Source organism: Strongylocentrotus purpuratus, unplaced genomic scaffold, assembly GCF_000002235.5.
Source record: "Strongylocentrotus purpuratus isolate Spur 01 unplaced genomic scaffold, Spur_5.0 spur5_scaffold_3, whole genome shotgun sequence".
Lineage (NCBI taxonomy): Eukaryota > Metazoa > Echinodermata > Echinoidea > Camarodonta > Strongylocentrotidae > Strongylocentrotus > Strongylocentrotus purpuratus.
In genome coordinates this window covers 19,242,818-19,268,691 of record NW_022145609.1, presented here as the reverse complement: position 1 = coordinate 19,268,691, position 25,874 = coordinate 19,242,818, and the positions used below count along the sequence as shown (strand labels likewise).

Below are 25,874 nucleotides of genomic sequence, written 5' to 3'. Positions count from 1 at the left end.
TATATGACTATGTAAATATCCAATGATATCCGCAAACACCTGCTATGTGCTATAGGTCCTGTCATTGCATTTATTACTCCTGTTACGTTATCCCCTTTCATAACCTATGTTCCTCGCCCTCTTTAGTTCATACATAATTTATCTGTATCGTAATTTTGTAAGTTTTAAAGTCACTTTCCATTTTCTCGTTTTATCTACTCTCTTTGATCTCCAGTCTGTTTTACTTCTCTTTACTCCCAGTGCTCTTTCTTTCTGTTTCAATTCTCTCGCCCTTTTCCATATTCTCACTTTCTAACTTTACGTATATACCTCTCTCCTTTCTTACTTTATTTATCTCTATTTCTCCCTTTTACCCCTTCCCTCTCTCCTGTCTTACTCTATTTATCTCTATTTCTTCCCCCTCTCTATCTCTCTTTCTCATTTTGCTTATCTCTATGTTCTCTCTCTCTCCTTCACCTTCTCTCTCTCTCTCTCCCTCTCTCTCCCTCTCTCTCTCCCTTTCTCGTCTCACGCAGTTTTGTTTTTATTATCATGCATAGACAGTGGTTTCAAATTTGATGTATAGCAAATTTAATTCATCCATAACAAATCTACTTCCCAGACTTAGCCGTTATAATAATGATGCATGCATAGAGTTATCAATATGAGATATGAAATAATACAGGACGAGATTTTGGTATGAAAATTATACGGTATACACAATTAATGGTCTGTACGGTTAACCAGGAAAAAGACACGTTCATCTACGAATGACAAATAAAACGTTTTTGAAAATCAACGTTTCCCATTTCATGCAACATCGATAAGACGTATCAAGCACTGATAAAATATAATTTCAAATGTTGCTTTTAGCCTTTTACCTTGACAAATAAAGTCTAGAACGACAAATGATTGTGCCGTTACTTATTTGAGTTAAAGTTAGTTTTGAAAATTTTAATTTTTTGAAAATATTCACTATTTGAAACATCTTAATTATTTAAAATGTATTAACTATTAACTCTATCACTAATCAGTTTTTGCTTTCTTACCAACTAAAACTCGCTTGCAACACCTAAATGCAAATTTACACGAATAAACTATAAAAACGATTACGACGACGAGCACGAGAAGGAGAAAGGCGACGACATCGAGGAGGTAGTATTGATACCAGGTGAGGTCATGAATCGGTGATCGCATGTACTCGCCCCCGTGCTTGATTACGTGTTCGATCCAAAACGCGGCCTTTTCGACGGGTCGCATCGGTCGGTCGTGGAAAATAGCAGACATTCGTTTTACCGTTTCTTTGTAACTGGAATGGTGAGAAAAATTGAACAATTTAAAGGGGTTACTCGAAATGTATTGCATATACATGTATGGCAGTAATTGTTTACATAATTGAACGACTATGAAATACACTGTACTTTAAAAAAAATTGTAATTAAAATTAGGTCATGCTATGTTGTTACTTTTACTATGAATTTCTCAAAGCAGAAGAAGAAAGGGTAGAAGAAGAAGAAGAAGAAGGAGAAAAAGAAGAAGGAAAGAGGAAGAGGAGGAGGAAGAAGAAGAAAAAGAAAAAAGAAGGTTTGCACATTTCAAAGGGTCTTTTTCAAAAGTTCGGTTTCGGGAGTTGGTGGCAAATTTAAATTGCGCGCGTGCTTGTGTGTGTGTTGACATTATTGATGCTCTCTGTTTAAAATACGGCGGACACGTCTCCCCTTTCCACCGAAAATTTCCACTCAAGATACTCACTGCTTTTCATGAATAACGGCATTGAGAGTGTCAACGATCTTCTCCGTAGTAATGGTCATGATGTCGAGTGAGAGCCCCATGCCACGAGTCATCACACGAGCGGCGACGTCGGGCTGGTCGCCGATCAAGGGTATGACGACGACCGGCACGGCATGGTAGAGGGCTTCGTAGAGGCCGTTGTTACCTCCCTGGTACATGAATGCTCGGGTTTTGTTGTGACCTGTAAACATTGATGATAAATGGCACATTAATATGGAAATTAACGTCTTTTGAAATAAAATGATGACGTCACCACTCGCTCTTTCACTCATTCGATAGGGATCTTTAAAACCCCTTCTTATTAAAACAGTTTCAGAGATATTAACATAGGCCTAACAGTCTTCGTATTCCTAAGGGAGTCAGCTTTCTAAATAATTGTACTTTTAAAAATAATTTTGTTGTGATATTTCTTGTTCTATCTACTTTCAAGATTCATTTCATGCAATCTACACGGGGGGGGGGGGGGGGGGGGGTACTCACATATTTAGATATATGCGGGTGTGCCGTTCAAATGGGTCAATTTTCACAAAAAATCTCTAAACATGGATCCGTTTTTTCAAAATTTCCAAAAATCTCGACCTGAAAATTATAAAAAAAAATTTTGCGAGAAAAATCCCCCCAAATGACCCTTAAAAATGAATAGAGGTTTCGAGGCTTGAGCGACACTGGCGTACCATGACTTATTTTCACAAGTGATGTATAAATGTTTGTGATATCACATGATTTTCAACAAAATGCTAGTTTCTCTATTATTTCTTGCAGACTAGCTGACCAATTCCCAAATAGCTAGGGAGAACATATGTTTTTTATAGTCACTAAGGTCCTTATAGTGGCCACTAACAGTACCACTAGTAAACAAATTCCTTTCCAGAAGCTACGGTGCAAAGCTATGGTGGCCCTGAAGGGACATCGCGAATAGACTAAATCGTGAAAAATATGCGATAAAATTCACGATATCGTCAATTTTATCGCATATTTTTCACGAAGAAATTCACGAAATTGACGATATCGTGAACTTTATCGTGAACTTTTCACGATGAAATTGACGATATCGTGAATTTTATCGTGAAAAGTTCACGATATAAAGTTCACGATATCGTCAATTTTATCGTGTACTCTATCGTGTACTCTATCGTGTACTCTCCTGACGGGCGCTTCGTAAACAAAACCAGCCCTAGCTGGGGGAGATAGAGAGAAGGAAAAAAGGGAAAGGGAAAGAGAAGATAAAAGGAAAGAAAGAATAATAAGAAGAAAAGAGGGAAACGGGGGGGGGGGGCGAAGGGCTCTTGCCTCCTCCTCACTCCCCCCCCCGCCAAAAAATAAATAAGGAGAGAGAGAAGGGAAAGGGAAAGGGAAAGAAAATATAAAAGGAAAGAAAGAAGAGGAAGAAGGAAAGAGGGAAACGGGGGAAGGGCGAAAGGCTCTTACCTCCCCCCCCCCGCCAAAAAAATAAATAAGAGAGAGAGAGAGAGAGAGAGAGAAGGGAAAGGGAAAGAAAGAAGAGGAATAAGAGGGAAACAGGGGAAGGGCGAAGGGCTCTTGCCTCCTCCCCCCCCGCCAAAAATAAATAAGAGAGAGAAGGGAAAGGGAAAGAAAATATAAAAGGAAAGAAAGAAGAGGAAAAAGAATAAGAAAAGAGGGAAACAGGGGCGAAGGGCTCTTGCCTCCTTTCTTTTCTTTCTTTTCCTTTCTTTCCTATTCTCCCTCTTTTTCGTTTTTCTCTTTCTTTCTTCTCTTTCCCTTTCCTTCTCTCTCTCTCTCTTATTTATTTTTTGGCGGGGGGCGGGGGGACGAGGCAAAAGCCCTTTGCCCCCGTTTCCCTCTTTTCTTTTTCTTCCTCTTCTTTCTTTCCTTTTATCTTCTCTTTCCCTTTCCCTTTCCCTTCTCTCTCTCTGATTTATTTTTTGGCGGGGGGGGGGGGGAGAGGGGGGCAAGAGTCCTTCGCCCTTCCCCCGTTTTCCTCTTTTCTTCTTCTTCCTCTTCTTTCTTTCCTTTTATCTTCTCTTTCCCTTTCCCTTTCCCTTCTCTCTCTCTCTCTCTAATTTATTTTTTGGCGGGGAGGGGGGGGGGGGGGGGGGGGGGGGAGTCAGGAGGAGGCAAGAGCCCTTCGCCCCCCCCGTTTCCCTCTTTTCTTCTTATTATTCTTTCTTTCCTTTTATCTTCTCTTTCCCTTTCCCTTTTTTCCTTCTCTCTGTCTCCCACAGCTAGGGCTGGTTTTGTTTACGAAGCGCCCGTCAGGAGAGTACACGATAGAGTACACGATAGAGTACACGATAGAGTACACGATTAAAATTCACGATATCGTCAATTTCATCGTGAAAAGTTCACGATAAAGTTCACGATATCGTCAATTTCGTGAAAAATATACGATAAAATTGACGATATCGTGAATTTTATCGCATATTTTTCACGATTTAGTCTATTCGCGATGTCCCTTCAGGGCCACCATACGTTCCGTACTTACATCATGTAACACTGCACATATACCGTTAAGGGGCCCAGTGGGGGACATTGAATTCAGACAAGATTAAGAGTAGAGAACGGTACAACGAATCGTCTTCTTTCTCTAACAATTTATTGAAACGGCGCGCGGGAGGAGGGGGGGGGGGGGGGGCAACTGAATTCTGACTAGGATTTAGAGTCGAGAACGGTACAACGAATCGTCTTCTTTCTCTAATAATTTAATGAAACAAGAAAATGAATTCAGACAAGGATTAAGAGTAATAATTAAATGAAAGGACAAAGCTTCCGCGCTTTGAATTCAGACAAAGACACGATAAAACAAATCGTCTTCTTTCTCTAATAATTTAATAAAACTTGAAAGCTTCCGCATTTCGCGCGGGATGGGCGAAAATGAATTCAGACAAGGATTAATAGTAATCATTTATTGAAACGTCAAGGGGGGGGGGGAACTGAATTTAGACAAGGATTAGGAGTCAAGAACGGTTCAACGGTACAATGAATCGTCTTCTTTCTCTACAAATTTAATAAAACGTGAAAGCTTCCGCGCTTCGCGCAGGATGGGCGAAAATGAATTCAGACAAGGATTAATAGTAATAATTTATTGAAACGTCAAAGCTTCAGTGTTTCGCACGGGAGGGGGAGGGGGACTGAATTCAGACAAGGATTCAGACAAAGATCGGTACAATGAATTGTCTTCTTCCTCTAATAATTAAATGAAACGTCATAGCTTCCGCGCTTCGCGTGGAAGGGGCGAAACAAGATTTAAAAATTGAGAATAGTACAACGGATCGTCTTCTCTCCTAATAATTTTATGAAGTGTCAAGGCTTCCGCGCTTCGCGCGGAAGGGGAGAAACTGAATTTAGACAAGAACACGATACAACGAATCGTCTTCTTTTTCTTATAATTTAATGAAACGTGAAAGCTTCAGCGCTTCGCGCGGGATGGGCGCCCCTGATAACGACACAGTTTATACACTCGAGATAATTTTTGCAAGTACTACTCGTGAAGTACCGGACCACCGTCTTTGTGCATTGTGCGGCATCAAAGCCTAATTTATACAACGTCTCACGACGTCACAGATCACTTTTCTCTAACTTCTTACCAATCAGAAGGCCTCTTTTTCCCAGGAAGTGCCAGTGGACATTAATGCGCCAAACGTGGTTCTCAAATTGCAAAAGATCCCTACTCTTGGAAGGGGTAGGAGAAAGCAATTTTACGTCATATTACTTCAGGAAGTGCCTGATAATGCCTCTAATTTGGTTCTAAAATTGCAAATGCTTCTTACTCTGGGAGGGGGCCAGAACCCCCTCCCAGTACCACCTTCTGCTTGGTCGCTCCGCTCCCTCGCCGTTTAAGCCTCGTTCTATCGCTTCATCGTTGTATATTTCACCCCATGCAATTTTGTGCCACCTCCCCCCCGTAAGAAATTCCTGGATTCGCCACTGATGCCAATACCCCTTGAGCTTCAGGGGCTCCGCCCCTTGACCCCACTTGGAGAAACGTTCAGCGGGGCCTGCATGTTAGAGTGCATGGGGTGATTCAGATTTTTTGCCAGCCCCCCCCCAAACGTTTTTGCTCATTACGCCACTGTTGAATATAAAGTTGACTTAACGATGGTAAGATACAGGACATCATGCAGCCAAGCCCATCGCGTTTTTCCTAAAACATATTCTACTAAACTTAAAACCCACCGCTGGCTTTACGCTTTTTTTCGTAAATCGAATTCAATAAATTATGTTAGTCTGAGCTGCATGAGGCCGTCTAGATTTTCCTTTTGGCAAACGTTTTCTTAGATCCGACGTCGGGTTTAACTGAATTTAGTATAATGAACAGACCTTGGAGTTTCATTCTGTAAAGATGTCACAAAAAAAACCCCGACCATGTATTTATTAGGCTAATCTGATTAATTAAATAGAGAGCAGAATAACATGATGGCCGATGTACATACTATACGATGCTAGGCTGCGTTCCTATACCACATTAATCATAAAGATGATATCAAAAATCCTTTAGATTATGGGGGGGGGGGGGGGGTGCCGGGGTTCTACGTCGAAACACAAGATTACCCTTACCAAGCAAGTCGTTTTGAGGCAGCCACTCCATGGTTTTTATGTTGGGTATCTTATCGAGGATAGCGGGTGGCGTGCCTCGGAACTGCCATATGACTTTCTGAGGGAGCTTGGCGAAGGCGTTGGCGAATACGGCGATGAGCTCCTCCTTCATGTACGTCACATAGGTCCCGAGGGAGAAGACGATGATCCCGGCATCACCAGAACTCTGGACATACTCTTCCAAGTCCTTGATGAAAGGGAGATCGAGAGAGAGAAGTTTATGAATATAATTATAAAAGAGTCTGATACATATCAAATTCCATTGAACACTTGTTGATTAGGAAAAAGTGTCAATTCCTTTAAAGGAAAAGGGGCACTTTTCTTATGTAAAAAGACATCTTCTATTGAGCTGAATAAGGCTTTATTCGATTCACTCGACAAAAGAGGGTTCCCACAAGCAGCCATATTGGAGTACAAACCAATATTAACAAACCCGTGCTCTTAGACCATGAAAACAATGACTTGTTATAGTCTGATGCACAGGGTTTTATTGTTTGTCCTCCAATATGGCTACTTGTGGGAACCCTCTCTCTGCGTTTCACTAGGTTTCCTAAGAGCCCCGGCCCTTCACAGAGAGAGAGAGAGAGAGAAGAAGAAGAAGAGAGGGTTGATGGAAAGAGAAGATATAGAGTGAGAGGAGAAGAGAGGACTGAATGGATTAGAAGAGAGAGAGAGAGATAAGAAAATAGGAACGAAGAGAAAAGAGAGAGAAAAAGAGAAGAGAGAGAGAGAAGAAGAAGATAAGAGAGAGAAAGACAGAAGTAGAGTGGACTGAAGAGAAGAGAGAGAGAGAGAGAGAGAGAGAGAGTGAGAGAGAGAGAGAGAGTTGCGAACTCCATTCATTTGGATGAATGGAAAAGCCGCCAAAATGCATCATATTACAATGGGATTCTTCTACCATGACGTCTCTATACTGTTCTTGAGGAGCTCGAGTAGGGAAGGATTATATTATAAGGGAAAGTTGAATGAAACGAATGTTTGCGGGGATGACAGTGCAGTGTAACTTAACAATACAAGAAGGACTTATTAATAGCTGTGACGACAGTTCGTACAAGGACAGTTCAGTAAGCGACGTCTTGTGTACTCTTCGATTTAAATCGAAAACATATATACTTATGGTGTATTTATGGGCTTGCCATGTTTAAAAAATATATTTAGCCTCTGAGTAATGAACGAGCGATTTTTGTTTCTGTAACTTTGAAGTGTAGGGCATGTCTTATGCACACATTGCGCATCAAATCAAACATGATAATGAACCTAATGATTAATCAATTATTGATACACCATCTAGTATATGTAATATATGCACACTGCACGTAAGTATATTGATACTACTCTAATATTTACATGTATATTATACATGTGCATGTGTACATATCAAAGTAAACATAAAAACAAAACAATCAAACAAGATGTATTCGATGTAGTCATTACCTATACTTATTTACAATCAAAGTCTGTGTGCATGTTCCATTTTTATTACGCATTCCTGCAGTCTGTGAAGTTTTAAGCCAATCATCCTTATAACATTATATAACACTATCTTATTTTTTCGGATTTTTTAATATGCTTTAATGTTCTTAAACATAGCGGATTGACCGACTCAACGCTCCCAAAATAATCTTTTATTTATGTTCTACAACATTACTGAAGTGTTTCGTTGATGTTTTTGGTTAAACAATACCTTTAAGGGTCAGGAGTGATGAAATATGAATAGCCTATCTCTTTGTAAGACGGGGCCCTGATTCACAGAAGTAGAGAGATACAAATTGTTCAAACAATAAACCTTTTGATAAATTTTAGTTAGGTTGAATTCATATTTTTTTAAGCCGAGTACATTTTTCACCAAGGAGGTCTTGATAGATATTCACACTATGTTGCAATGAAAATGCAGACTAAAATACTTTCTGCATTATGATGGCAATGTCGTTTGACATACACATCACGTCGAATCCAAAATAAGTAAATTTAAAATGGAAGCGTTCCTGAAAATATGTTCATTACGCTTTGTGTGTGGATGTTCTTGACTGATTAAGAATTACCTGAGGCAATGGATTTGACGGTCTAGTTGTTAATCCACCAACAGTGATAACATGAGGTTGTGTCGCGATCGGGAACTCCAAGGCGAAATCGACGTTGGATATTAAAAGCTGAGCTCGTTGATAGAGATCGGAAGGATAAAGGCCAGAACAAATATGATGCTTTCTCATTAACGGAGTGAATTTATTAGCTACCCAGTAGGACAATGAGACGAGGAAGGAAAGCGAGAGGTTTTTAATTCTTTGTTTAAAGGTCATTTGCTGGTTGAACCCGGTGTTGACCTCGGGTACGATGGCGGGGATGGTGGGGTTTCCGTTGAGGCGTCCAATCGTATTCATCCAGGCGGCCGGCATGATGGAGATGTGACGACGAGCGACATGCTCGGCCACCAGCATTGAGCAGGGCCAGAACTGGTCGATGATTGCGAGGTCGAACTCGCGGTCGAGCAACCGTCCGACCAGCTGCTCGTCATCGAGAATCGCTTCGCAATCGTTGATGTGCTCGTCCGCAATCGTGTTGATCTTCGTCACGAAATCGAACATCCATGATTTCTTTTTGCTATAGGCTGCTTTGGGGATACGGAGTTGGCGCTCCTTCACCACTTCGAGAGAAACTTTGTGCGTGAAGATTTCGAATGATATATGTCGATAATGTTCGTCCTCCGCCCGGTAACTATACGCGTTGCTGACAAGGGCCGTGACGTTGTGTCCTCGCTTGGCAAGCTCTACAGCAATGCTAGCAGACGACATGAAGCGACTACCCTCTCCGTACCCGGCAAAGACAAAGATATTTGCAGCATCGCAGAAGATTCTCGCTCGTAAAAGTAAAAACAGCACCACCAGTCTGGAGAAATTAGGAATTTTTTTCGTAAAAGTTGGTGTGACTCGATCCATTTCTAACTCAATGAGTAGACGGCGGAGAAATAGAGAGTACAAACGAAGTGTATACACGAAGACATGGCAAGTTACAGGACAATGATCGCATGGGTATTCTTTACTGTCATGTAAATTCCTTTTCAAATGCATCGAGCTATGTAAACACTATTTAAATCCGAACAGCATATTGATTCGCATTCGTTCTGTGCAAGCTTCCCACGTGTTTTTATTTTTAGCTACGATTTTCTGGAAGATTTTTTTCAAATTTAAAGAGAATGCTGAGCTCTGGGTGATACAATGTGTATAGCGCCCACTGTTGTTATGGCGTTGAGTTAATGACAGAATAAAGTCTCTCTCGCACCTGGTATAGAATGTATGTACCCTGTCCCTGTATGTATTATGTCTCCATAAAGTAGCTAAACATATTGGCCCAAATTCACCAAGGAGGTTTGTCGACAAACCTAGGCTTATGTGCGTCATAATTATGACGCGTTTCGACGCGTTTCAAAACAAGGTTTGTATACGACGCAAATATAAACCTAGGTTTATCGACAAAACCTCCTATGTAAATTCGGACCAGAGAGTTTAGATTGGGCAGGAGGGAGAGGAAACACTTGGGATAGGTGAACAATAATTTGTGAGCATTATCATAATCGGGGATTAATTTACCTTGGTGAGATCTTGGGCTGGTTGTGTTGTAAGACCTCCCGCCGTGATGATATGGGGGTAGATGGCTAAGGGAAACTCGAGAGAATAATCCACATTAGCTATGAAGAGCTGAGACCTGCTGAAAATATCGGACCCTTTCATTCCCGGTAAAATGTCATGTTGACGCATTAAGGGTGTCAGCTGATCCGCAGACCATTGCATGATCCATGTAAAAGACGAACATAGCATGCTTTTTAATCGTTCTAGGAGAGACATGTTCGGGTTGAAACCCGTCGAAAGTTCGGGATGGTGAGCGGGATTGACGGGGTTGCCATGGAGGCGCGACAGCATGTTCCACCAAGAAGTCGGCATGACAGAGACGTGGATACGCGCAAATCGTTCTGCTACTACCAGCGCGCAAATCCAGTAGGGATCAATCAAGGCGAGGTCGAAATCGTGATCGTCCAGTCTTCGTACGAGGTCGTGATCGTTTAAGATGGACTCACAGTCGTCGATCTGTTCGTTGACGAAGTGAGACACATTAAATACTATATCCAGCACGTGCGATCCTTCGAACGCCTTCTTCGTTCTTCTGTCGTGGCGTGCAAGAACAGCATTCGGTGAAACTTTATGAGAGAAGATCTCAAAGTTTATATCCTTATACCTTTCTTCCCCCGACCGCTCTTTATACGCAATGCTAATAAGAGAAGTAACATTGTGTCCGCGATTAATCAATTCCTTTCCAATATTTGCCGCAACGAAGAAATGGCTTCCTTCTCCATATCCGCTGAAAATGAGAATATTGGCACCGGGTACCCGCGAAAATAAACCCAAGAAAATAAAGAGAGATAATTTTGTCATCTTGCCTGGTTTGTAGGAGCGTCAGAAACGCACAAAAACGGAGAGCTCAAGAGTAACTTTCTCCCTGTTTCGTCTCTTATCTGTAGTCTTCTGGTATAAGACCATCAGCGACTATAATGACGAATAGAAGAATGAAAAGACCCTCACACAACCTTGCATTAATGCGAATCACGATGTGCATCACTGTTCAAATACTGGCTGAGCATGACGTTCTCTTTTGTTTGGTACGAGCCTCAGGACATCATAAGGGACTTTTAGATTGAGTGGACGAGAACACGACGAACGCCGACTGATTATGCGTGTCAACGTACTCAACTGCCCATGTTGACTACAATTAGAAATCTATTAGATATACTCGACGATATACATGCATGCAGGAAGAAACTCCTCTGGTGTGACTTAACACCATTTTCTGGAATTAGATAATTTCAATTCCACTTTTGGTGTTAATATTTGACAACTCCTACTGGTTTAGATTAACACCAATATCTGGAATCATAACAAATTCAATTCCACTCTTGGTGGTAATATTTGACAACTCCTACTGGTGTAGATTAACAACACTATCTGGAATCATAACAAATTCAATTCCACGTTTGGTGTTTATATTCTTGTAGATCCAATGGCCCCACATTCCATATTTCCTATTATCGACCAGGGTAGAAGAACCAATGGTAAACTGTTAATTCATAATCGATGTTGGCAACTGTCCACCAATAGGTATATTCTAATCTCCATCGCATTAACTCCATTACATAGATCATTTGAAGTAATTTCAAGATTAACATTTAAATGATACAGGCTGGTACACGAATGTATAATGAATATGCATGTTGTTTCTTGGTTAGTAATCTTAAAATCAATATATCTATTGCTAAAACGTTAATGTAATTGTAACAAGATCGGACAAATTATCTATTGGTCAATAATTGCCAAAGGAAAATACAAATCACAAAATTGATGTGCATTGTCATAATTTGCTTAACAAATCATGATAAATGTATTCTTCTGTGAACACGTGTAAAGTAATCATTAAGCGCGCGTACACTTTGTGAAAACTTATTCGACCAATCAACCACCTTAAACCAAATCACGTGATGATACTTTCAACACTGAGCATAAAACAACACCATGTTACATAACACCAAGTAATTATTAATGCATGCTTAAATCTGACCGGTGTTAAAAATAACACCAATGGTGTCAAACAAATTCAATACCAAACTGGTGTTAGAAATTTAACACCCTGGTTTTTGCAGTGTAGATTGGACGCGGTCCGAGCGGTGCCGCATTAAGGGGTTCAAAACGTCCATTTTTAGCCTTTTCAAGAAAAAAGGTACTTTTTCAAAATGGTTAAAAATCCTGATGTACACGCCGGTATACGCGTTTAGGGGTATTTTTCTAGCCCTCGGGCCGGTAGTGCCCCCGAACTACCTAGCAACAATTAATGCATGCACTTTGCATTCTGACTGTTGAAATACAGTCATTCGTAACAGGTAAATAAAATCATTTGTAACGAGGCATTCCATTTAACAAAGATTTGAGCATTAAATTAGGTCACATTACAAACATGATCTACATGGCCTTGTATTATTAGATAATTATGAAATCATCAAGAGCTGTCGTCGAGTAGACATTAGGGACTTTTAGATTCGCACGAAGACAATGAGTGATTTCAAGTTGGGTGTTTAAGGCTAGTGTTAGTGTTTAATAAACACTAACACCAGCCTAAACACCGAAATGGAAATCAGCTGGTGTTAGTGTTTATTAACACTAACACTAACACCAGCCTAAACACCGAAATGGAAATCAGCTGGTGTTAAGGCTTTGACCTCTGAATATCGTCAACTTCCGGTAGCTAGTGTTATCGATTTTGCAAAATTGTCGTCTGCTGAACCGACCTTTGTGGCTGGTGTTAATATTTTACGTACAAATGTCCTATTCACTAACACTAGCCCCTAGGGATTAAGCAAATGTTGATTTCCAGTTCGGTGTTAGTGTTGTATCCGCACACAGTCAACGCACGATCGACGTCAATTTATTGTCTGACGATCAAATAAAAATATGTGAAACAGGTAATTCATATATTCTTATGTGTAAAATGAGTTATTTTATAAGACCAGAGAAATAGGTGTAAATTTATTCTGTACTTTTCATGATATCTTTAGTTTTGATGTACTGTTTTTAAATCATCGTCGTGAAATCAAGTATGTGGTGACGTCACAGCTGGTGTTCAGCTATCGATTTTGATATCGGTATCGGGCTCTTAATTTCATCAGTAAATTTTCCGCTCGATTTAAGAGCTCTTGACTGCTCTAAACACTAACACTAATACTAACACCCAACTTGAAATCACTCAATAGGTCTATGCTACGATCGACGTCCTTTTAATGCACTGCCTTGAATGGACGTCACACGTATCAGTCCCTATTGCTTTGCCGACAACAATGGTCGGTAAATTTCAGCATTTAAGTCAACATACAGTCATAAAACTGTTATAAAAGCCATATAGACCGCCAGTAATTTGGGGGCCCAAAGTCCCGGTTATGTTCACAAAAGGAATGAATAATGAATTTAGGAAATCTAGATCATACAACATATTTTCAATTAATTTCATATTGCAATCAATGTCTCAAACCGTGGTGACTGAATCAACTCTTACGTGAATATTATACGGAAAATGAAACTATAGGAAAGGGGCGTATAGGCTCCTCGTTCATGAAGTTAGTTAACACCTTCAAAATGAAACCCAATATAATCATCGATGTGAGAAAAAAATGTGTACAAATAATTAACACATTAATTCATTCGATTTGTCTAATGTTTCTACTTTTATAAAATCCTACTAATTATATTAAGGTGAAGTTCCCCTTTAAAGGTACTATCTCCCATTTGCAGGCCAAAAAATGAAAAGGTTAAATTCCAATGGCATTTGACAGACAATACTAATTTAGAACTTCCCTCAAAACGAAAAGGCTTGAAAATGGCTTTTAGTGAGAAAATAATAACCGAGTTTAGTGATTGCAATCACCTCAGTAATAGTCTGATTTTCGGACCCTTTAACCGAATGGTCGTCAGTACGTTTTGTACTGCACAATGATTCAATCAGTTACATTTTGGCCATTACAAGTAGTATGTTATTGATGTAGAGACAAATGCTCATGTACCTGTTACAGCTCAATTATGTATGTTATTACCAAAGGAAAAAACCTGTCAGTCAGTCACTCATATTCGTAATTACTGCAAAGTTCTACAGAATTTGGTTGGCTGCAAAAGGGACATAGTTAACGTATCCACCATCCACTCCCTCGACTAGTAGTACGTCGACGCCTAATGGCGATTGGAAGAATTGTTGGAAGGAGGGAAATCATTCGTTATTCTGGTTCAGAAAGTAACACTCTTTTGAATAGATGAGTTTTTTCTGTCTTGTAGAAATGGCAGAAACGTGAGATAAGACTAACCTGAGTTAGACTATTTGCTTGTCCTGAAGACAGGCCACCGACTGGTATCAAATGCGGCATGATGGGAATCGAAAACTCTAATGCGAAATCGACGTTAACCAGAAGCAGTTGTGACCTTTTGTAGAGCTCCGAGACCTGGAGATCTGGGCAAATCCCATGGGCATGTTGAATATTGGTATAACCATCTATAAAAGAAAAGTGTAGCCACATCTGGAGCATGACCATGATGCTGTTGATAACCCGCTGGATAAATGTCATCTTATTTGTGAAACCAGTACTCATCTCCGGAACGAAGGCGGTGTTTGAAGGATTCCCATTGACGCGGGCCATGTTGTTCATCCATGTAGTAGCCATAAAAGAAACATGTCTCTTGGCTGCGTACTCAGCCACAAGCAACGAGCACGGCCATATGGGATCAACAAAAGCCACATCGAACTTAGCTTGCAGGAGCCTTTGTAGAAGTGCCTTATCGTTGAACAACCCATTGCAGTCATCGAGGATCTCACCCGTTAGGGTTGTCAAGTTCGAAATGACGTCCGTGAACCAGGTTCCCTTAAAGATCGACTCTGTAGAACGCTCAACCCGCATCCGAACTTCCTCGGGGGGAACGTTGTGCTTGAAGATTTCAAAGTTTAAATCCTTGTATTTGGTTTCGTTAACTCTGTGCTCGTAAGCATTGCTTATTATCACAGTGACGTTGTGGCCACGATGCATCAACTCCTTGCCAACAAGAGCAGCAGTCAGGAAGTGACTTCCTTCCCCATATCCACTGAATATCAGGATATTACCTCCTTCACCGATGTGTAAAAATCCAAGCAGAACAACAATTACTGTCGTGAGAGAAGTCATAGTTGAAACTGCAATCATTCATGCCGCTGTACATGAATACATACTAGTTTACCGCTTGTGTCAATATTTGACTTCAGATATGCTGTATGAATATTCTCAAAGGTTTTCTGACCTTTGATCAGACAAGTCTTTTTTTGTTTGTCCTTCAATCTTTTCCTGCACATATATTAATTTTCTTTCATGGTATAAACACGACTGGAGATGCGAAGGGCGTGGATTCGAGCCTCGGCGCGGCACTATATTAAGTCTTCTCGCAAGACATACTTGCAACTCTCCACCGAGGTCAGGATCATGAAAGTGTTTAATGGGTACCAGTAGAAAGGAATTTCTTGAATGCTGTTAGCACCGAAATCGGAGCCCAGCTAGAGCCGAGATAATTTCAGAGCGTTGATTGAGAACATTACGCGCCTGGTGGATGTTAGCGCTATATTATTATTATTCTTCTTCTTATTATTTGGATCACAGAAAGAAGGAATGCTAAGTCGATTATGCCCCGTTGAGTTGGATAGTCCTCAATAAATCGAGTATTTATTCAATCTGCATGAAAAATAAATGATGAAGAAATCATTAGAATCGTTGTCTTACGATTACGTATTCATTTCTTAAACCAATGACATCGTTCTGTCAAACCATTAAATATTGACCTGGCTAAGCAGTTATATCCTAAGTTTGCATCAAAATACCTTTTTGGTATTTACCAATTGTTAATGTAGGCCTAGGGTCTATACCTCGAAATTGTATTCCTTATTTATCACCTTAAATGTCAATATTCTCAAATATTACTGTTAATGCCAACAAATAAATCTAGCATATGATGCATTATTTATACAAATACATCACCACACATATTTTAGACAATTATGGTAATAACCTTACTGACCGAAAACACTCTCGCCATACCTGGCCACACAAATTGTATACATTCCACGCTTGTTAATTCTCCATGTTAACATTACATTTTAACTCTAAATTTCAACATTATACCCTTGCTTATAATAATCGCATTTGAACGAATAAATACCTACATCTTTAGCAGGGTATACTCGAAACGGTTGAACACAATTAACCCTCGCGTAGATAATTGTGATAAAATTCAACAAAAATGGTGGACAAACATGTCCGTTCTCTGACTTGAGGATATGGCTCTGAACTTTGCCCTGACCTACATTTCCTGGATATTCTAAGGTGTCCTCAAAAACACATGTAACCTTTTTAAAGTAAAAAAAAGAGGAAAACTTCTTATAGTTAATTAAACATGAGAAAACGTTTACAATTCTTGCTAGACAAATTACAAATGACATTTTCACCGAAACATCCACCACCCCAATGGGGGCAATAAGCCCATTAAATCAATTGCCTTTAACTAATTATTCGCTTCTCTGTTTCTCTTTAGCCTTCAAACCCTTCACATTGTAAAAAAAAAAGTTTGGCAGATGTTACTGGATAAATCGAATTTGGGCAAATTTTGTCTTTTAATTGAGTTATTTTCTCCCAACCATTTACCATATGAAGTTACCTAATGAAAGGTTAAGAGAGAGAGAGAGAGAGAGAGAAGGAGAGAAGGAGAGGGAAGTCCCGTGGAAAAGGTATGGTTGAAACAAGTTAGGAGCAAACAATGCCTCCTGTTCATTCAAGCGTAAACACATACCACACACAAATGATACTAAAATATCGGGGATAAAACACTCTTTCATATGATGCATAATAATTTACAGTTCATAGATGATATTTAAAATAATTAGCAATTTTCTAGGTGTACGCTTTTTTTGGACTCACACTGTTCATCTTACCGAGTTCAAACTTCTGCATTGATATAGTAAACGGGGTTTGAGCGAGAATACCGACACAGCTGACCCGACACAGCAACTTGATGAGGTAATCCCTGAAGGAACTTTTCCAAGCTATACTGGGATAGGATGTGTTGTGATAGCAGGTGAAGGTGCAGACAACAAAAGGGTGTACAATTTATGTAGTAAAACAGTGACGTTTTAGTAAACAACAAAATCATGCTGCTATATGGTTTACAGCATTCTGGATCATACAGGAGGTTCCAACCCTCTGATGACAGGGAGGGTGGTCATTTAGAAAGCAGCAACTGTTGGAACAGTAACTGCACTGGTAGTTAATTCCAGATGCGAATGGTCCGGGGGTAAAAATGGTATTTGTAGGAGTCTATTGTTGCCTCAGGAACAGAGAGCTTGAATGTGTGGCTCTTCTTCTGACGTATGCAGCTTTAGTTATGAGGTGAGGAAGACAAATGTTGACTTGCTGGTGGTGTATTTTAAAGAGCATGGTGCTTTGTGCTAGAAGTCGACGTGTGTGCAGTTTATCCCCCCCCCCCCAGCTGGAGCACAATCCCTGTAGCTGACGTGGATCTTCGGTAGTCGCGAAAGACAAAACGTGCAGCTGTTTCCGGTACCCTTTCCAGACCTCCGGCGGCACGAGAAGTGTGAGGGTTCCAGGCTTCAGCGCCATATTCTAGCTGCGGTCGAACCAGGGCTGTGTACGCTCGTGACTTTACATCCATGGTGCGTGGTGCCAGGGTTCTCCGCAGCAACCAAGGGTTTAGTTGGCCTTGTTCAGTAAGAGTTGGCAGTGTTTATTTCATTGAACGTCCTTGGTTACAGTTACACCGAGATACTTGTACTTGTCTATCCTGGGTATTATCTCGTTGGAAATCTGGTAGTCATGCTGTATGGGTGTTATTTTCCTCGCGATGGTAAGGGAGGCCTACTATTTCATTCAATTTCAATTTATTATTTCATACAAAATCACATACATTATATGAAGAGCTTGATTCCAAAAGGAGCTAAATCCATATTTTATCAAAATGGAGTTATTTGTCTTAAAATAACGATTTCCTACATGGGGACAAAATGCACTATATGACATTCGAAAATTTCACCAGGAAGTATGAACAAATTTAGGTACAATATCATGTTTCATTCCAAAAGGAGCTAAATCCAAATCGGTTTCATACCAAAAGGAACTAAATCCATTTTGGGTACTTCTGAGTAAATCACCTTTTTTATTTCTCCACTTTCCCTTTAGCAATGTACCTTTATGTTGTTTTATATGTTAAAGGTGTCGCCCTGGACAAATAATATATGATAAGAAAAATAATCTACCAGTTATTTCTGATTTTTACTAAATTTTTAGATTTTGTGGATTTAGCTCCTTTTGGAATGAAACATGGATTTAGCTCCTTTTGGAATGAATCGGATTTAGCTCCTTTTGGAATGAAACTGTGATATGTTGTTTACTATCTTTTCAAAAGGTATTTTTAGTTGTGATTTCACTATTATTATTTAAAAGGAGAGGTTTGCTACTAAATTTAAATAAATTTCAGTGACTTTGTTGAGAAAATATGAAATTTTCCAGGTACAATATCATGATTCATTCCAAAAGGAGCTAAATCCATGAGAACAAAAATTCTAAAAATTTAGCAAAAATCAGGAAAAACTGGTAGATTTTTTCTTATCATATATTATTGCTCCAGGGTGACACCTTTAAAATTTACAAAAACATTAAGGTGCATGGATAAAGGGAAAGTGGAGAAATAAAAAAAGGCGATTTACTGAGAAGAACCCAAAGTGGATTTAGCTCCTTTTGGAATGAAACTCTTCATATATACATTGAGAATTGTGCTGGATCATTTACACCCGATAAAGCCGATGGCTTTAGAGAAGTGGGTGGACCCATAAAATAAATGACAAATGTGGAAAATACAAAACATTAAAATTCACAATAAAACAAAATGCAAGACGTGTACAAGACATTACAAACTAAAACACAATAATAATACAGAACGTTATAACTTATTTGGTAAATTTAGTATATTCAGTTTCTTAAACAACCGCGGGGTATGGGCAAGATAATGGGAGTTTGAGCATAGACGAATGGCTTTATTTTGTAAAGTATGTAGCTTGTTTAAATGACACGAGCTGGCCCCTCCCCATAAAAGACTACAATAATCGAAATAAGGCAGGACAATGGCATTATATAAAGTGAAAAGCGTTCGAGGATTTTTGAAAGAGTTGGAAGTAGAGAAGTAGAGTATAGGGCGATAGTCTTTGATTAAATTTGGATCATTCTTTTTATAAACAGGAATTATTTTTGCTCTCTTTAGGTTGTCTGAGACGACGCCTGTGGACAAAGACAAATTGAAAATGTGTTTTAGAGGATAAGAAATATGATGTATAATTTTTTCACAAAATTGGTACTTATACCATCATACACACACGAGGAACTAGATTTCAAATCCTGTGTATCGCGTAAACATAGAGTAATTCAGGTACTCCGTTTATGTTTCTGCCAGTCAGATTCTGATGATATTACTATCTTCACATTTTATGGTGTTTTCACTCTAATTTTCCCATCCTGTGTCCAGATCTTGTTCGGTGCTGGGTATCTCTCTTTCACTTTTCCCATCAATCTTTGTCTGTCACTGGTGAGATTCTCATGTATGTAGATGTTCGTTGCTTTGAGCTTTGATCTTGCGTCGTAAAAGCGTGATCTTGGACCATACTTGGTGAACTTGACTATGATCGGCCGATGTAGTTGACGACCATTCTTGTCGGTTTTCCCGTGGAGACCGATCCGATGCGATCTATCGATGTCCTCTGGTGCGAGGTCAACTTTGAGTTGATCTTTCGCGAGTGTACAGATTAGCTGGTCCGTATTCTCGTTCGAGGTTTCCTTGGTTCCGTGGATGATGAGGCAGTTTCTCCTCGAGTACTGCTCAAGATCTTCCAGACGAGCTTCAGCTTTCGACAGCTTTGATTCCAACTGTTGGATTTTTGTGTCTCGTTCCTTAAGTTCCATCATGAAGCAGTTATGAAATTAGTGCTGGTGCTAAGACTGGTCCCAGAGCGGGGGCTAATCGCTCTTCTACTAGGCGTTTGTCGCTGAATGCCTGGACAATGGCCTCCACAATAGATTGAATGTTGGCATTTTTAAGAGGTTCGGTGCTAGTGCTTGTCTTTTGTTGTGTATGGCTTGTAAATTCTCCGGTGTACCCCTTTGCTCCGTCTTCTTCGGGCCCGGTGAATGAGGCAGGCTTGCCCTCTGAATCTACGTAACTCGACTTTCTCGTTATGACCATGATTACTCGTTGGTTTCAAAACCTCCTGTGGTTAAAAATCCGCCCTTTCAATGATTCAAATATTCCGATATGAGTTCCCAAAACACATTTGCTGTTTGACTGAGTATCAAAAGTTGCATTTCCCGGCGAAGAAAATGAATTATAGCTCCAAATGTACGAGAGTCATCGCTTCTTGCTTTCAGTAATATGTCGACGATGTCACATTCGTTTGACATCGAAAGCCATGAACCATTTGGCTGACCAGTCAGACAAGGTTCGAAGGTCTTGCTGAAGAATGGAGATGTCATTTGTTATTGTTAATTTATCTATAAATCACACTATCCTCAGCAAAAAGACGCATCTTGGACTGGAAATTTGCATTGATGTCGTTTATGTACAGCAAAAAGAGTAAACAATTGAGTAATGCCTGAGTCGTGCCCGGCTTCTCAGCGATATGATGTTGTACATTTTTTTACATAAGTTGAAGTAAACGTTCGATCGTAAGAATTTTTCAGGCGAATAGCATCCCATGTTTTGGACCTTGCAGCTTTCATGGAGATAACATTTGAACCGTAAAAAGAGGTGAGAGAACGAAAGAACATCTGCTGTAACCCATTTCATGGACTTGTTTAAAGTTTTATTTTCCCCTTTTCTCTATATCTTTTCCTTTCTTTCTCTCTCTCTCTCTCTTTTTGGCCGCCAGAGAAAAGGGGCGGGGGGGGGGGGGGGGGGTAGGCCGGCTGTGCCCCCGCACTACCTAGCAACAATTAACGTATGCAATTTGCATTCTGAGTTTTCTGACTATTGAAATACAATTATTCGTAACAGGTAAATGAAATAATTGGTAACGAGGCAATCCATTTTACAAAAACTTGAGCATTAAATTAGATTACATTACAAAAATGGTCTATATCAGGTGCGGCCCGCTCGCCCCCTCCCCCCTGGCCAAAAAACCCAAAGACGGGGAAAAAAATAATTGTGACCCGAAAATTACCTTTTCTAAAGTTCTACAGAATTTGATGTTGGCTGCAAAAGGGACACAGTATCTTTAATGTGTCCACCATCCACTCCCTCGACTAGACTTACGCCGCCGCCTAATGGCGTTGGGAAACATTGTTGGAAAGAGGGAAATCATTCGTTATTTTGGTTCAGAAAGTAACACTCTTTTGAATAAATGAGTTTTTTCTGTCTCGTAGAAATGGCAGAAACGTATACCGATAAGACTTACCTGATTTAAACTATTTGCTGGTCCTGAAGACAGGCCACCGACTGGTATCAAATGCGGCATGATGGGAATCGAAAACTCTAATGCGAAATCGACGTTAACCAAAAGCAGTTGTGACCTTTTGTAGAGCTCCGAGGGCTGGAGATCGGGGCAAATCCCATGAGCATGTTGTATTTGGGTGTAGCCATCTGTAAAAACGTTTAGCCACATCGAGAGCATGACCACGATGCTGTTGATAATCCGCTGGATAAATGTCATCTTATTTGTGAAACCAGTATTCATCTCTGGAACGAAGGCGGTGTTTGAAGGATTGCCATTGACGCGGGCAATGTCGTTCATCCAGGCAGTAGCCATAAAAGACACATGTCTCTTGGCCGCGTACTCAGCAACAAGCAACGAGCACGGCCATATAGGATCAACAAAAGCCACATCGAACTTAGCTTGGAGGAGTCTTTGTAGAAGAGCCTCATCGTTGAACAACGCATGGCAGTCATCGGCCATCTCCCCCGTTAGGACTGTCAAGTTCGACATGACGTCCGTTAACCAGGTTCCCTTAAAGATCGACTCTGTAAAACGCTCAAGACGCATTCGAACTTCCTCAGGCGGAACGATGTGCTTGAAGATTTCAAAGTTTAAATCCTTGTATTTGGTTTCATTAACTCTGTGCTCGTATGCATTGCTAATTAACACAGTGACGTTGTTGCCACGATGCATCAGCTCCTTGCCAACAAGGGCAGCAGTCATGAAGTGACTCCCTTCCCCATATCCACTGAATATCAGGATATTACCTCCTTCACCGACGTGTAAAAATCCAAGCAGAACAACAATTACTGTCCTGAGAGAAGCCATAGTTAAACTGTGCTATCATTCAAGCCGGTCGTTGTACGTTAATAAATGCTCAGCATATTTCGGTGTACTAGCCTAGTACACCGCTTGTGTCAATATTTGACATCATATGCTGTATAGATATACTCAAAGGTTTTCTGAACTTTGATCAAGCCTTTTTTGTTTGTCCTTCAATCTTGACCGGCCTGCACATATATTAATTTTCTATTTTTTGAAATGGTTGTAAGAGGTGTCCTCAGACATTTGGCTCAACCATAGAGGTGTCGCATCCGATCAAGTGGTGTAAAAACGACTGGAGATGCGAAGGCCGTGGATTCGAGCCTCGGCGCGACACTATAAAGTCTTCTGGCAAGACATTTTTGCAATTTTCCGCCAAGGTCATGGTCATGGTCATGCAAGTGTTAATAGAACCAGTAGGAAGGAATACCTTGAATGCTGCGGGCAACGAAATCAGGAGCCCAGGTAAAGCCGAGATGATATTGGAGCGCCTTCATCACCTTCTTTATTTTCATCATCATCATTGTTATTATTAATCTTATTTTTATGGAGAGAGTAGTGGTAGAGGATCTTCGGATGCTCTTGATTATTTTTTAAATGCTTAGCTTTACAACATTAATTACCAATATTTGAAGCCAAAATATATTCCCAACATTTTCGCCCACTTCATTCTCCCGCAAGTATGATTCCTTTAAAGTTTCCTTTATTTTGTGAAAAGGAAGCAATCACGATAGTTACTGACTTGTGTATGTCGTAGTGACATTTATATCACCATACCAACTGCCCCTGTAACGTTGAATAGCACCCCCACGCATGGACAATGGTGAAAGATAATTATTTAAGGAAGAAGAAAAAGGTCCCGAGCTTTTAATCTGTTTCAAGACCTGTCTAGGATGATGGATGTAGCCTTTTATATTCTTGAACGATGATTTTTGTTGTTTTGATTTCATTCTTATACCTTTTCTGTATGAAATGATGAGTTTTTATTTTCTGTAGAACTGTTCCTGTAATAAAGGTGAGCCTGTCTTTAATTATGCTACATCTTTCATACCATTGTCTTGACACTGGTCCTGCGATGAGTAAAATTCTTGAAGTGAGAGAGAGAGAGTGACCTTATCTTGCTCTTGTTTAGTGTGAAGCTCATATTTTCCTGCATGAATTCATGAGTTCTGGTTTGATAAACTGTTCCGTTGGAAATGTTGTTGGGACTTTATTTTGTCTTGTTTTGCGGGAATAAACCGTGCTTTTCTGCATTAATTCAGGAGTGGGCCGGGTTACCATTTTGTTTTTGTTTTTGTAGAATGCTCCTAATAGAGACCAAGGATTTGAAAATAAAAATAAACTGCGAGTCGCACATAGTCCTTCCAGACATAATAGGTCGTGACTTGGAAGAATAATGTCAAAAGCCCCTACCTTTGAAACTCGCGAGGTACTATTTTCGCTCGGATACCTATAGTAATAGTCAATGATAGAGAATTTAATTAAAGGACCCCCCCCCCCTCCACCGAGAGTGTGATATTTAATTGTTATTTTGTATGAAATAAGACTGTCACAGTACATATGAAACGATAAAGATATATAAACTGCAGTTAAAATGTATAGGGTTTTAAATACTGCCGATCTGGGAGACCTTACGGGAAAACTAAGTTGTAAACACGTTTCAAATGACAATTAAGTGTAAGCACTGTACCATATGATAGTTAAAGGTAATACAAAGTTTTGGTATGAGGTCATGAATTTGGTTCAAATAAAAGTATTGGAAGCATATGCGACCCGACAATAATTAGTGATCATTGTCGCGGTTGCAATCAAGTCTAAAGTTATGAAAATGTCAATAATCAACTCGTTATGCTTTATAGCTCCCTCTCAAGGTCAAGATATTAATTAACCTATAAAACAATTTTTCTTGACTGAAATCAACCGATTAGCTATTCCCGTTTGGAAATTATATATCACAACTACATATTCTGAGATTTTCACGGTCGCAGCTACTATTGTACGGCCGTAGGCGCTATTTGAAATTTATTAAAAATTTACCGGGAGCACCGGTAAATTTTTATATTCCATTTTTCTCAAAAGCAGAAGTGTTTTAGGGGCTAAAAATTGTTGTGCTCATAATTCATCCACAGGGGCATCCATATATATAAAAATTGTAAAGAATTACTATCCACCCAATTTTCAAAATTTACCAAAACTTTGTATTACCTTTAAAGTGGATGGAGTGAGATAGAATATCATCCAATTTCTTCAAATGTTGATACACTGAGTTTTCATCTCTGCTAATAACATTTCTGGAATAGAAACATGTTGATGTCCTTCTAAATGTTTGAGAGTAATTCAACGTAAAAAGATGTTCTTTACCAGATTATACAGATTACAAAATTCGAGATAAACGTTGTCAAACTCCTGGTAATTAATCGTGCCCCTGGAGCCCACACCGTTAGACGCTGCGCTCATTTAATTCGCTCTCTACTTGGACCTAAAACATTATTTTCCAGGCATATAGGCGTCGAAAGCGGGAGAGGAGGGGGCAAACTGATGCCCGCCAATGATTGTAGTAGGGGATTTTTAGTTCCCCAAAGGCCCCCTCGCAGGGAAAATAAGGGAAAATGTAATTATGCACTACTTAATGATGTACAATAAAACATTTCAAGTGATCTAAAATGCAAACTTTTAGCATTCTAAAATGAAATTTTCTCGAACGTTCGCTACGCTCCCTCGAATATTGAAAAGACGCAATATATTTCCTCTTTGACTTGTGTCTGTAAAATTCCTGGGTGGTATTCTCGAAAGCGGACTAAATTTAGTCCATGGTTTAATCCTCTGACTAATTATGAAATGCCAAGTGTCCATATGAGTATGCTTTTGAATTATTTAATCTATCTCTGAATTAAAATAAGATGTTTGCGTTAAAGAAATATTTAGTATTAACATAGTTAATAACGACAATATAACTGTGAAATAATGTTGTTGTCATGGTAATTTATTGACATATCAAATTATTAAAAAACATATTCATACGGACACTTGGCATTTCATACTAAGTAGAAGGATTAAACGATGAACTAAATTTAGTCCGCTTTCGAGAAAACCACCCGCTGTCTCATCCAGGCTCTCACACCCACTCCGGCACTCGAAAACCTTTTCCTTTATCCAGTCTTTTGTACTCATACCTTTCCCAACTCCTCCGCATTCCCCCCCTCTCTCTCTCTCTCTCTCTCTCTGTCTCCCTCTCTCTCTCTTTTTATATATCCTCTCTTCAACTGCTCCGCTCACGGTCTTGTCATCTTTCTCTTTCTTCCTGTATCGTTCACTATTTCTTCTTCTCACTCGCTTCATTTAAAATTTGGCCATTCATCTTTCTCTTCAACTCTCTTGCCTTCTCTGTGATAAAATCTGTTACTTATTTCAACTTAAAATTTAAGGTTGACAGTTAGTTTACGTTTCCATTTGTTAAATGTGATCATAGACCTAGGGTCATTAATTGAGTTCTGAGAATACGGACCATTACGTTTATCATTTTGATGATACTTCATCTCTTCCACGCGGGAATTCTCCTACGCATTTGTATCTAGGTTTCGGTTAAACGGGTACCGTGAGGTTGGGGTCAAGCTTAATATGTAGCATAAGCGCAGGGTAATCTT

At 39.8% G+C, this 25,874-nt stretch overlaps 1 protein-coding gene across 5 annotated transcripts; it reads right to left on the bottom strand.

Moving 5' to 3' along the window:
- Positions 1-546: 546 nt before the first annotated feature.
- On the bottom strand, positions 547-22,249 carry LOC764059 (UDP-glucuronosyltransferase 2C1). Of its 5 annotated transcripts, XM_030996313.1 has the most exons (5): positions 16,105-16,226; positions 14,231-15,616; positions 6,307-6,532; positions 1,732-1,951; positions 547-1,288 (listed from the first exon to the last, which is right to left on the bottom strand). In XM_030996313.1, exons 2-5 carry the CDS (start codon positions 15,095-15,097, stop codon positions 1,006-1,008), a joined length of 1,596 nt encoding a protein of 531 aa, XP_030852173.1. In that variant the 5' UTR covers positions 15,098-15,616; positions 16,105-16,226; the 3' UTR covers positions 547-1,005. The 5 variants fall into 5 exon arrangements, with proteins under 5 accessions (XP_030852173.1, XP_030852175.1, XP_030852174.1 ...); XM_030996315.1 differs by lacking the exons at positions 14,231-15,616; positions 16,105-16,226 and adding an exon at positions 21,391-22,249; XM_030996314.1 differs by lacking the exon at positions 16,105-16,226 and having other exon boundaries at positions 14,231-15,872.
- Positions 22,250-25,874: the final 3,625 nt, after the last annotated feature.